This window comes from Gymnoscopelus braueri (assembly GCF_963280865.1).
Source record: "Gymnoscopelus braueri genome assembly, chromosome: 22".
NCBI classification, from domain to species: domain Eukaryota; kingdom Metazoa; phylum Chordata; class Actinopteri; order Myctophiformes; family Myctophidae; genus Gymnoscopelus; species Gymnoscopelus braueri.
The window spans coordinates 10,813,202-10,826,603 of NC_137624.1; the positions used below are offsets into that span (position 1 = coordinate 10,813,202).

At 40.6% G+C, this 13,402-nt stretch overlaps 1 protein-coding gene across 1 annotated transcript; it reads left to right on the forward strand.

Annotated features, from left to right (window-relative positions):
* Positions 1-3,915: 3,915 nt before the first annotated feature.
* LOC308078819 (kelch-like protein 24) lies at positions 3,916-12,840 on the forward strand (the record flags this gene model as incomplete). The annotated part of the gene is made up of 11 exons (XM_080420167.1): positions 3,916-4,173; positions 4,388-4,522; positions 4,623-4,814; positions 4,957-5,100; positions 7,107-7,245; positions 7,696-7,845; positions 9,054-9,182; positions 9,638-9,826; positions 10,262-10,472; positions 10,965-11,094; positions 12,826-12,840. 11 exons carry the CDS (start codon positions 3,916-3,918, stop codon positions 12,838-12,840), a joined length of 1,692 nt encoding a protein of 563 aa, XP_080276293.1.
* Positions 12,841-13,402: the final 562 nt, after the last annotated feature.

The following is a 13,402-nucleotide window of genomic DNA, read 5'->3' on the forward strand; positions in this document are numbered from 1 at the left end:
CTAATAAAGAAGATACGTAAAAATAAATAAAAGATTAAAGTAAGCCAGGGATGAATGTGTGTATGTACAGGGATGAAAAGAGTACCAGAAGGTACGGGCTATTTACATGTTAATGGCACCATGACACCCACCCCATACAACCCCATTATCCCCAAGTAGAACTCAGGGCAATTAAAACGTGTGTGTGTGTGTGTGTGTGTGTGTGTGTGTGTGTGTGTGTGTGTGTGTGTGTGTGTGTGTGTGTGTGTGTGTGTGTGTGTGTGTGTGTGTGTGTGTGTGAGTGTGTACATGCACACACGTTTTAATTGCCACACACACACACGTTGGATATCAACATTTTGTACCTTTTATAACTAAAGATAGCAGATCTACAAGCTCACAAAACACACACAACACACACACACACACACACACACACACACACACACACACACACACACACACACACACACACACACACACACACACACACACACACACACACACACACACACACACACACACACACACACACACACACACACACACACACACACACACACACACACACGTACGTACGTTGGATATCAACATTTTATACCTTTTTTAACCAAAGAAAGCCGATCTACAAGCTCACAAAACACACACACTAACAGTCAGATGTTAATGAAGATGTGCTTGTGATATGGACACATTTTATTGTCCCCCTTTGTTCTAACACAATAGGGAGGACAGATGTTATACTGTTTTCAAGTTTCAAACAGATTAAGGAATAATGTAAAGAATGCAACTGAAGTTTAAACTAATTGAGATTTTAGTTTAAACCAAAATATTCATCAACGTGGAAAAATACAAACAATGCTTTACACAACAACTTAATGCTGCAAACCTCCCCCAGAAAATGGCAGACAAACTATCTTTCTCCTTCTTGGGCTTTCGGAAAATATGCTATTGCTGGTTGGCGAAGTCCATCACATAATTTGTTCAGTGTATCGCATCACTGGGAGATAAAGTGCTGCTCTGATTGGTTGGAAAATCAAGCATTGTCAAGAATTGTCATTGTGGTAACACAGTGACATCTGTCATTGTGGTAACACAATACCATTTCTTGATGTTTGGAGGCTATTTGGTGGTATACACAATGACAGATGGTATCTGAAAACGTTTTTTAACCATAAAAACAACCATGTATCTTGTGAGGACATGGGGAATTGTCCTCTCTCACACACACACACACACACACGCACACGCACACGCGCACACGCACACGCACACGCACACACACACACACACGCACACGCACACGCACACGCACACGCACACGCACACACACACACACACACACACACACACACACACACACACACACACACACACACACACACACACACAGAGACTGCCGGAGCCGGCCATATAGTGTTGTCTTATTTACATTTTAAATGCGGCTGGCTGGCCCACTCAATACAGCACAGCACAGCGCAGCAAAGCTAATCCACACACACTTTAGGATTGCCCCCAAGTACATTTGCACATTGTATGTAGTAGTATCTAGGTCAGTTGAGCTACCAGTGATTCTCAAACTGTTTAATTTCGAGGACACCCAATTTGATACTCATGTATCAGGCCACATAACTCCGGTTGATAAGATTGTTCATCTCTGGAGCCCAAATCTAAGAAATGTTTCGTTATTAGGCTGCAGGCATGATTCGGTCCAATATGGTCGGTCCTGAATTCCTTTATAGTCTACTGTAGGTATAGAAATAATAATGAATGACATTCTGATTTAAATGGTGATTCCTGTGTGTTCTCTATTTACTTGTACATGTAAATGATGGTGAAGATGAGCTATCAATTATTTTGCTGGGGACCCCATCTAACACCCCCAAGGACCCCTGTGGGTCCCAGGCCCCACATTGAGAACCACTGAAATACAAACACTAATATAATATGGCACTGTAAGAACTATCTATAGACACCAAATATGGAGATACTATACATCTAAGATGTATATGGCGACAGTATTATTGTATGCAGATTAACAACATCTCATATGTTTGGTATGTCAAGAATTATCCACATTTAAAAAGTACTGAAACTGTGCTTTCGTTAGTAAACGAAAGCAGTGTGTGTGTGTGTGTGTGTGTGTGTGTGTGTGTGTGTGTGTGTGTGTGTGTGTGTGTGTGTGTGTGTGTGTGTGTGTGTGTGTGTGTGTGTGTGTGTGTGTGTGTGTGTGTGTGTGTGTGTGTGTGTGTGTGTCTGTCTGTGTGTGTGTGTGTGTGTGTGTGTGTGTGTGTGTGTGTGTGTGTGTGTGTGTGTGTGTGTGTGTGTGTGTGTGTCTGTGTGTGTGTGTGTGTGTGTGTGTGTGTGTGTGTGTGTGTGTGTCTGTGTCTGTCTGTGTGTGTGTGTGTGTGTGTGTGTGTGTGTGTGTGTGTGTGTGTGTGTGTGTGTGTGTGTGTGTGTGTGTGTGTGTGTGTGTGTGTGTGTGTGTGTTGTTTGGGGGTGAGGGTCTGTTAGGTGTTGGGTGTTGTCTGCACTATTCCCTCTAATCCACAAAATAGGCATTGTACTTTGTCTTTCTCAAGGATCCCCCCCCCCAGTGGTCCTTGGGGGGAGGGGTTCCAGGGTGTCCCCAGCTAAATGAGTTTATGGCATCAAAATCAGTTTAACCACTATAACCTGTTTTATACTGATATACAAGCTCACACAAGCAAGTGGTACAGTGTACTGTGAGCTTGTAGATGAGCTATTTTGGAAAAACCTTTGTGAAACGTGGGATAATCTTGAACGTTTTTAACAACGCAACTCTTATGAGGGTCCCTGGCAGAAAATGTTTGTTGGGGTTCCGTGTGGCTTAATACAAATCAATTTGGGGGTTCTTGACATGAAAATGTTTGAGAAGAATAGTACACAGAGCATGACAAAATAGGTCTAGACAGGGCTATACGACTGTTAAAAAGGACTATAGTGTTTAAATGCTATCGAGTGCAAAATTGTGCAGTTATACTGTTATTTCCCCTTAATATTCCAAAATATATTCTATTTTTTTAAATGAAAAAGGGTGGCATGATGACGTATCATATAATATCCAACAAACACACTTCTTTAAAGAACTACTTTTATTCACACACCTAAAAAGGTGAACTATTTATGATGGTTTGCTTTCTTTGGAAAGAAAAACAAATAAGAAAAGCAGTCATCAGCGGTTAGCACACAGAAACTCGTATCTGTCTAAATGCTTCTTTGAGGGTGGCCCATCACCACGCAGGCTTTTGTTATGAGCCTTTCACATTGAAATTGACCCTGACTGCAGTTTACTGAAGGAGAGCTGTGAGGAGGTGGGAGGAGGTGTCTGTCCACTCCAAGACAAAAGGGTGGTGTTGCTGCTGAATGCTGATCGTCACACGTCACACCTCAGGACAGAGGACAGTGGACACAACACAGACAGACGGACACACACAGCACACAGCGGACTGAGCGGAGTGACCAGTGCAAACAAGCAACTATTATTATTTCAGCCCAGCTTTCAGGACACACGCTTTAGTTCTGCAAAGTGACCTTCTGAGAAAAAATTAGACTCTAGTCTCTAGGATATCCTGTATAGGTTTGCACAGGTATGGATGGAAGAATGAACTGTTGAATGCATTGTATGATTACAGTTTAATTAAATGGGCACACTTTTAACCAAAATATGAGACCTTGTGTATTGCTTTTTATGTGTCTTTTACCACCAAATAAGTTCAGTATTAAAACTTTGCAACCGTAGTCACAGATGAATAATTGTTTAATTTGTCCGATTATAAATCTTAATTTGATATGTAATCTAGATTTAGAAATGAACAAGACAAAACTGGTTCCAGCTTGTCATTTCTCTTTACGACAACGTGCAAACAATCACTGACCATTTATTCCATTCTCCTACTGTCTAGCAAAGGAAACATGGCTGAAATGAGTCCAGTTGATGCTGGTTTACCCCCCTGCCCTATGGAACGTCAGGAGGACGACACCTGTGTGCAGCCATCCTCATTGGAGGGTGATAACTGTGAGTTCATGCAGAAGAAACACCCCAACAGGTTGTTAGAAGGCCTGAACAGGCTTCGGCTAAACAACACTTTCTGTGACGTGATTCTCTGCTGTGGAGGAAAGGAGTTCCCCTCTCATCGTATTGTACTAGCCTCCTTTAGCCCTTACTTTGAGGTAAATGCAGATCTTCACCTTTCAATGTGAACATTAATTTATTGACCTGTTGTTGTTAAAGGAATGACATTCAATTCAGTCTTGGCTTTCATGTGAACCAAATAACATGCTATATACAGTACAATGAATTGTTAATGTTGACACAATGTAATTGAGAAATGCCTAAGCAATGGACACTCAAAACCAACCATTTATCTTTTCAACCCGCACACAGGCGATGTTTACAACTGGCATGGTGGAGTCCAGGCAAGAAAAGGTCAACATGTTCGATGTAGAACCTCAGATCATTGACGTGTTGGTGAGCTTTGCCTACACTTCAAAGGTGGTCATCTCCACGGAAAACGTGCAGGTAACGTATTATAATCATAAACTCATTCATTGCGTCCATGTATATGGCCTATGTCGGGGGTTTTAAAACCATAGTGTTATTTTGTTTATTTGGTCTCTAGGCCCTGCTAGCAGCAGCAAACCTGCTGGGGGTCACTGCTGTTCAGGAGGCCTGCTGTCATTACTTGGAGCGTCACATGGACGAAAAGAACTCTTTAGGGATCCACTGCTTTGCGGAGGCCCACTCCTGTAAAAGGTTGGAGAAACGCAGCATGGATTACATTCTGGAACACTTCAGCGTCGTCTACCAGCAGGTCAGACATTGACGTTTCTATAAGTTGTCAGTTGTTGGCTTTTTCCTCATATAAATCTGAGAGACAGGATCACCCAAGGAAGCTGGTAAAATATTAAAAGGTGTTTTATTACTATCTGTTGTATTTTATTTTATATTCCTAGAAAGAGTTCCTCTCTCTGTGTGTGGACAAACTGACAGAGATTCTTGCCAGTGATGACATCAATGTGACCAATGAGGAGATGGTGTTTGAGGCTGCCATGTTGTGGTTGGAGAAGTGTCCCACCAGCAGGCAGAGCTTTGAAAAGGTCAGTCCCTTCTCACAGTGTTTCACCTGATGAAAGACCATGGAGAAGTCAAAGCAATGTGACTGGCTTAGGCAAGCTTAAAGGGATGCTATCAAGATGTTTAAAATATGCATCGTTTTACGCAGTAACATCCTTGGAGTTAATTGGTTCATTTGGTTCCTTTTGTACACTTTTCGTTACATTAACACAGATTTTACAGTGTGGTCTACAGAAACAACAATATTTATAGGTGTGCAACATTTAAAGGACGACATCAGACATTTTCAATCTATCTTCATATAATTGGTCCTCAGTAATGCTCATGACAATATGACAATTTTCGTCTACTAGGGCTGTGGACAGTTCAGAATTGATTGATTGATTGAAAATTTTATTAGGCAAAATAATGTAAAACAACACGGTTACATTTATGATGCTTTTGTCTAAAAGGTCCGGCCAAAAAAGTCCTTGCGGACTTGTTTCCGTTGGGGTCCTTGAAACCTGCCAAAAAAATGTGAAATCTTGTTTGAAAAAAAAAAAAAACCTGTCTAACGATGATGTCACTGCTAGGCGGGTTCCTGAAGTGTCCACAGGCCTCCTATGAGACACAGACCGAGTAGACAAAAATGGTACCATATTATCATCAGCATTAGTGAGGAGTGGACCAATTATATGAAGATAGGTTGAAAATGGGTGAAGTCGTCCTTTAATCGTACATATCGATTTAGGGCTTGAATAGGCGAAAACTTCTGGGAACTCAGATTAGGGCTTGAATGGTTAATCAGAATTATCGATTTAGTGGATAATAAAAAATATATATAAAAATATACAATTCATCAGTATCCCTGTTAGGAGCAGAGGATCTGGGACCAGGGTTGGTGTATATGCATGAGAGGCTGCTTAGGGGTGAAACAATTAATCAATCAATCACCAGAAGATGAATCACATCAAATGCTAGTATAATCAGTTCAGTTCATACAACAAGACAAAACACCTCTAGTTTAAGGGCAGCAACTGGCGCCCTCTGCTGACAATTACAGTGCAGTTCCTTGCTGGTGCAAACAAAACCTGTGTGTTCCTGATGTGGGTGTGTCAGCACTACTAATGACAGACATAGGCTAGTTAACTGTCAATCTCCCTCTTTATTTGAAGAACCACACAGAGACTGGATAAGGTTCACTGACCCTAATTCCCTAAATAAAATGGTGATGTAAAGTGCAATTATAACAGTCAGTCAGTGTTCTACCACCTTTTTACTCTGTTGGTGCCAGCTGTGCCAGTTTTACATGGATTAATTGAGTGATGGACATCAATATTATCAACATAACTCTCAGTTGCAGCCGTGGTTGTGTTACTTTGCCAAAATGTCTGTATTTAACTACATGCATGGCATCTACATGGCACTTGCTTTGAGTATGCATGCATGTTGGCAAGCATGCCGTGGTTCCTATAACCTTGTCTTTCAGCAGATGTAGAGAGAGAGAGGTGAAAGCAATGTTAAATGTTAAAAGACAATATGCAGTTGGACTAGTAAATAAGTGTTTTCTATTTGCAGTGGTGGAAGAAGTACTCACGTGTTTTACTCAAATAAAAGTATCAATACTGCAATTTAGATGTACTCTGTTACAAGTAGAAGTAAGTTCCGTATTCTAAATGTACTTGAGTAAAAGTACAAAAGTATATCGGCGTACCAAAAGTAAAAGTACTCATTGTGCAGAATGTCCCATTTCACAAGTTTTCAAATGTTTTCTTTTGAAAATAGCAGATCTACAAGCTCACAATGCGTCGCATTGTGAGCTTGTAGATCGGCTATTTTCAAATGGCCGAAATGTATATAGGTCTGATGTGGTTAATGTATATAACGCAATCATATTTAAAATCTTCAAAGTAACTAGTAACTAAAGTTGAGATGTAGTGGAATAAAAGTACAAAAAATTTGACATACTCTAGTAAAAATATCTAAAAATTGTACTGAAGTACTTGAGTAAATGTACTTACTTTCCACCACTGTCTATTTGTCTCTAAAGGTGATGGAGCATATCCGCCTGGCTCATATGAAACCCTCCTACCTTCTTGATGTGACTGCATCTCTGGGTGTGCTGGAATCTCAGGCCTGCCACAGGCTCCTTTCTGAGGCCAAGGACCACAGGCCACGCTGGTCCACAGGTACCCTGCCTCACACACCATGCATGCATGCATGTTGCAACTAATATATCAAGGTTTCTCTAGTTGGGATTTCCAATGCCGGGACACATTTCTCAAAATGTGAAAACATACCTGGCAAAAAAAGGAAAATAATAATAATTGTGATATTTCTTTCTTTGGTGTAGCATTTTGGGATTTAAAAGAAATAAGATTTTAGTTTGCTATTTGGTATTCATAATTGTTATTGCAACTTCGTTATACATTTTTTATTTTACATTTCAAGCTTTGATTTGGATTTTTTGCACTTTTATACATGCTTTTAGTTCACTTCACTAGTTCACTTCACAGCATTACACTGAATATCCAATTCTCTCCTGGATTAAGGCGTGACTACTAATTTGTGCCCATCATAACATTTCACATGCTCTCACACGTTACTCTATTCACTGACTATTCTATTCCTCTGTACAGTGTGTGACGTGATCCTGACGGTGGGGGAAAGGGTCGGTGGTGGCGATAAGCCGATTCACAGCGTCGAGAGCTTTGATCCCCTGACTAGCCAGTGGAAGACTCTGGCATGTCCGCCCATCGCTAGAGTTTACCATGGTCTGGTTGTGTTAGGTGAGGAGTAAGGCTGTCAGCCTGTCATGACGATTAATTGTCACACAAATAATTGCGATTAACGATTTCATCGTGTTTTTGTCGTTGAACACTGGAACATGTGAATAGAAATTACATTTCTGTTTGGCTTTTAGGCTTTGAAGTTGCACAGCTATGATCTACAAGCTCACAACGTGTCGCGTCGCGTTGTGAGCTTGTAGATCTGGTAGTTCCACTATTTTTGAAAATGTTTGAAAATATATGAAAATCTTTCAATATGAAAACGATTACAACAATTATGCAAAATAATTGCGATTAGGCTATTATGTAATAATTGTGACAGGCCTAGTGAGGAGTAGCCTATCATCAGATCAACATGCAACATGGAGTAGACTAGAGGTCAGTTAACTTAGTACCTGTAATGCAGTGGTTCTCAAACGTTTTAATTTCAAGGACCCCCATAATTCTCACGGGGCTGTAAGGGTCCATTTGGAACTGCCTCAAGGAACCCTGAGGGTCCCTGGACCCCACTTTGAGAACCCATGCTGTAATCGATCCTACTCTGTTTTGCCCCTAAATTGAGCTGTAGCACTTGCGCTGGAATGGGGGAAAAATATGTTATGATATTATTGTGATTGTTCATTTATCAAGCTAAATAAAACGATAACCTACTTTTTAAATGTGTAGTAACATGGGAGTAATTAGCAACAGTGATCATGGGTGTGCTTTCGTTGCTACATATATCAATACCGTCATTAAATACTGGATACAAGCATACCGCCATGCTTAACTCTGTTTTTACAGGCTCCAGAAGCTGGCTTTACGGCCATCGTAAACAGAGTAAGGGGTAGCATTGCACAGAAACCACTGTAACAGCCAGTGAGTGATGAGTGTGATGGCAGGCAGCAAAGTGTTTAGTCAAGGGATATTAGGAACAGTAAGATTTCACATTTTGGATGAGTGATAGCTCACAGGGTTTTATGACATTTGAACAAAATGTCACAAACGCTGGACCTATTTTGATGAGTTTCTGTGAACTACTTGGCTTGACAAGTGAACCATCGCAGTAATATAGAAGTACAGGCAAAAATGAACCTTTTATTATGAATGGTATGTCGTGACCTTTCAAGTTGTTTATGCACATTATCTTTTAATGGCCATGCATTTTGAGCTCTGATAAATGTCTTTAATGAAGTCATAACATCGTTTTAATTCTACTCTCACCATAGGCCCATCTGTCTATTTGGCCGGAGGAGACTTCCCTGATGGTTCAGTCAGTAGTGAGATGTGGCGCTATGACTCTTCCTGTGACTCGTGGTCGAAGATGGCTTCCATGAATGAGGCCCGCAGCGACGTTGGTAAGACTAACTATGGCGTTTTTGCCTGTACTACTCCTATATATAGTATCTCAACCTTTTCTGGATCAGGGCCCACTTGAAAATCTTGAAAGTGTTCGCGGTCCACCCATCTGATCACTTAGGTGGACAGATGGGTGGGCCGCATCCATTTTATTTTAATGATCAAGGTTTTGAAGAAACGATTACATAACATTTAGTTTTACATTATTTATATATATATATATATATATATATATATATATATATATATATATATATTATTTATATTATATTATGCTCATTAAAATCATAGTGCCAATTATTTGGGGGCCCACTTGCATTATCCCCACGGCCCACCAGGGCCCCCGGCTCAGAGGCTGGAATAACAACTTTGAGTTGTTGCTTTGGTTACCCAAGGATCAGTTGTAATGAGTTTTTTTCTATTTTTTTCTTGCACAATCCTACATGGTCCATAGGCCTGGTGACGCTGGACGGCTATGTGTTTGCGGTGGGGGGCTGGAACGGCCAGATGTATGTGAACTCAATAGAGCGCTACAACACCAACACCAACACCTGGCAGCTCATGGAGTCTGGCTCTATCCCGATAGATGACGATGACAGCAACCCTGCGGTGGTGGCACTAGATGGACTGATCTATGTTCTTGGTATGTAACAGTTTTATGCACATATGCAGGTTCAGCCTGCTGGGTTTTATGAGGTTGTTAACGGTTAACTGAAAATGTCCAAAGCCTTTGTTGTTATTACACAATCGTCCTTCTACCATTGACAACGAATGATGTTTTGTCATGTCTCTCTCCTCCCGGGCTGTTGGTGTCACTGTAATGGACTATGGTTCTGTCATAGATCATTGTCAGGCGCACAAGTACGACCCCAAAACATCTGAATGGACAGAAGGTGCTTCTATGCTGGTTCCTCGTATCGGTAAATCTGTGTGTACACTCAAAGGAAAGATCTACGTTATAGGTATGTCATATCTGTTCTTCATGGCTATTAGTTCCATAATAGACTCAGTTCAACTTCACTGTACATATCAGAACCCGCTAACAGTCACTATCCTGTTCATTCCTGTTTATCTCTAGGTGGTGTGCCTTTAATAGAGAGCGAGTTCAGGAACCAGGTGGAGTGTTACAGCGAGTTCACGAACCAGGTGGAGTGCTACAACCCAGAGACCAACCAGTGGACCTTTTGTGCCTCCACGAAAGAGCGACGCTACGGGCCTGGCGTGGCTGTGGTGGACGGAAAGATCTATCTACTAGAAGGGGCGGAATGTTCGGGTTCGGACCGTGGCAGGTAAGATGCTCCATGAAACCCTTTAAATAAGGTGGCTGCTTGTTCACACCAGTGGTGGAAGGAGTACTCAGATTGTTTTACTAAAGCAATACCACAATGTAGAAATAACGTAAAAGTCCTGTATTCCCATTTTGACTTGAATAAAAGTACCAACGTATTGGCATCAAAATATATTTACAGTACCAAAGTAAAAGTACTCAAGTATTCAAAATCGCTCAAACGTTTTTGAAAATAGTAGATCGGCTTAATTGGTTAATATCTGTTTGGTAATAATAACCTAAATCTGCAAAGTAACGCGTAACTAATGTTTTCAAATAATTGTAGTGGAGTAAAACGTACAATATTTATAAAGTATAAAGTTTTTTTTTTTTTTTAAATGATATATTCAAGTCATGTAAAATTACCTCAAAACTGTACTTAAGTACAGTTTTTGAGGAAATCAGAAAACAGACGTTTCTCTCACTGCTACTGGTCTCTCTTCATGACATGTAGGTATCCCCACCACCGTACCATGGAACGGTACAGTGAAGCCACGGACTCGTGGGAACTCGTAGAGAAGATGCCCCTCGGTCTCAACCTGTTCAGCTGTGTCTCTTTCACGATGAGGAAGGATGCACATCAGGTAGAACAATGGTTCTCAAACATTTCCATGCCAAGGACCCCAAATTGATATGTATTATAAAATTGAACTCTCTAATTTAACTCTGAGAGAGTACAAAATATACACACTGTACAATTTTTACACTTTTACAAATGGATAAATGAAAACAATGGATTTGACTGGAATGTAGCAGTTGTAGTAGTTTTTGTATGTAACGCAGTGAGCATGTAGATCGGCTATTTTCTACAAAGTTATTTAGTGCAGAGGAGAAAAAAGGAGGGGGCGGGTGAATAAGTATATAGGGTTTAAGTGGTTAATACTGTATATCGTTGCTGTCGGGCAGAAACGTCTTAACTCCATATTACATTTGTTTGTGTTTTTTTGGTAAATTAACGCCCTACTTGATCATACTACGGTGTCACACAAAAGCATCAAAAGTAGATCCACAAGCTCGAAACGCAGCGCGAAGCGACACGTTTTGAGCTTGTAGATCTGCTACTTTTGATGCTTTTGAATTTGAATCCTGATAAGTAACTGTTTTTTGACCACCCGATACAGTCGACATCATGGCATCATTGTTTCACATTGGATTTTGAATAAATAAATACTGAGGATTTTGTTGAACATTGACAGAAGGCAGCTTCAGCACCCACAGAGGCAGGCACAGACTTGTGATTTGGGAACCCACTGGAGCGTGTTGGCAAACCCCGGCCCCCTGGAGAGCCCCTGGAATCTGAATGAGTACACCTGCACAACATGCTACAGAGGCGTACTTTCAGAAAAAAAACTGAGGGTGGCAAAAAAAGTGACCACTTAAAAGGATAGCTCACCCAAAAAAGTACTTTTTTCTATCGATTAGTCACCCCATGGAGACTTGAATTCATGAATATTCTTTTGTTTTTGTCGCATTGCTGTCATCAAATTATTGTCTTAGGAATCTGACAAAAACAAAAAAATATACATGAATTCAAGTCTCCATGGGGTGACTAATAGATAGAAAAAAGGGCAATTTAGGGGGTGGACTATCCCTTCAAGCCCTATTTTTTTTCTTTTTTTCCCTCCAAAAATAGCAAGCTCCCAAAGCGGTGTCGGTGACGTGTTGTGAGCTTGTAGATCTGCTATTTTTGCAAATTAAAAAAATGTAAATGTCCAAAATAGAAACACAGGTTGAAAGCTCTAATGAAGGTAGGCTATGGTTACAGACATGTGTCACATGTAGATGTGGATGGGCATGGATTGAGATGCACTCAGCACTGAATGAGATTAATCCGTAAAAGAATACGCTCAGAGGTGCGTGGAGAAAATATGCTTGATGAACTGAATTTTATGCAAACGCTAGGGAGTGGCAATTGCCATTCCCTGGGACCCTAAATGACACTCAAGAATCTGACTGTTCAGCCACAACAAACCAACGACAAACTAATCCCTGGCATATTGTGAGACAGAAGGAAGCTGATGACTAAATACATTTCAATATATCGTTGCTGTCGGGCCTCTGATCTCATATCAAACTTTTTGCGTTTTTTTAATTAGCGCCCTACTTGATCATACTACAGCGTCACACAAAAGCATCAAAAGTATAGTAGATCTACAAGCTCCGAGCTTGTAGATCTGCTACTTTTGCTACTTTTGAATTTGAATCCTGAAAAGTAACCGTTTTGGGCATATGAGGTTTCCACCCTGTGTGCGGTCATCCCTTTTGAGGTACCCCTGTGTGAGCATCATTCTTCTGTTTCTCTGCTATGCATTCAGCTTAAACACAACTGATTGGGAAAACCTAATTGTTTGAACTGTTTAAAAAGAGCACAAATTATTTTTCTCCATTTTGTTGTTACGTTACCTGTAGTTTGCTGCCTCCAACATGAGTTAAAGTCGCATTTTGTCCAGATATTCCCGTGACCTACAATGAGTTTGACACCCTGTTATGATGTATGAGGTCATGGCCCATGAATTTATTTAGCATCCGAGAGCAAAATACAATGCACCATGTTTGGTTTTGTTTATGCAATGAAATAAAGCCGTTGTTCGAATTGTATTTCATTCTTCACAGTCTATGACTCAGCAAATCATTTGCCCACATTTGTGCTTAAACTGTCAGAAAATGCCTGTTTCATGAAATCTATACTGCATAATCACTAAGCGTATAATGATGGTGATCAGATTTCAATCTATCAAGCATCAAAAGGGTTTATGTCACATAAATATTTTTTCCAAAAATGTATTTTCAGCTGAGAATTTGTACTAATCCACGTACAACAGGGCTGCCAACACTCCTGGATCCCGCATGAGTCTCCTGGTTTTTGACCACGTCTCCTGACACTCTCCTGGT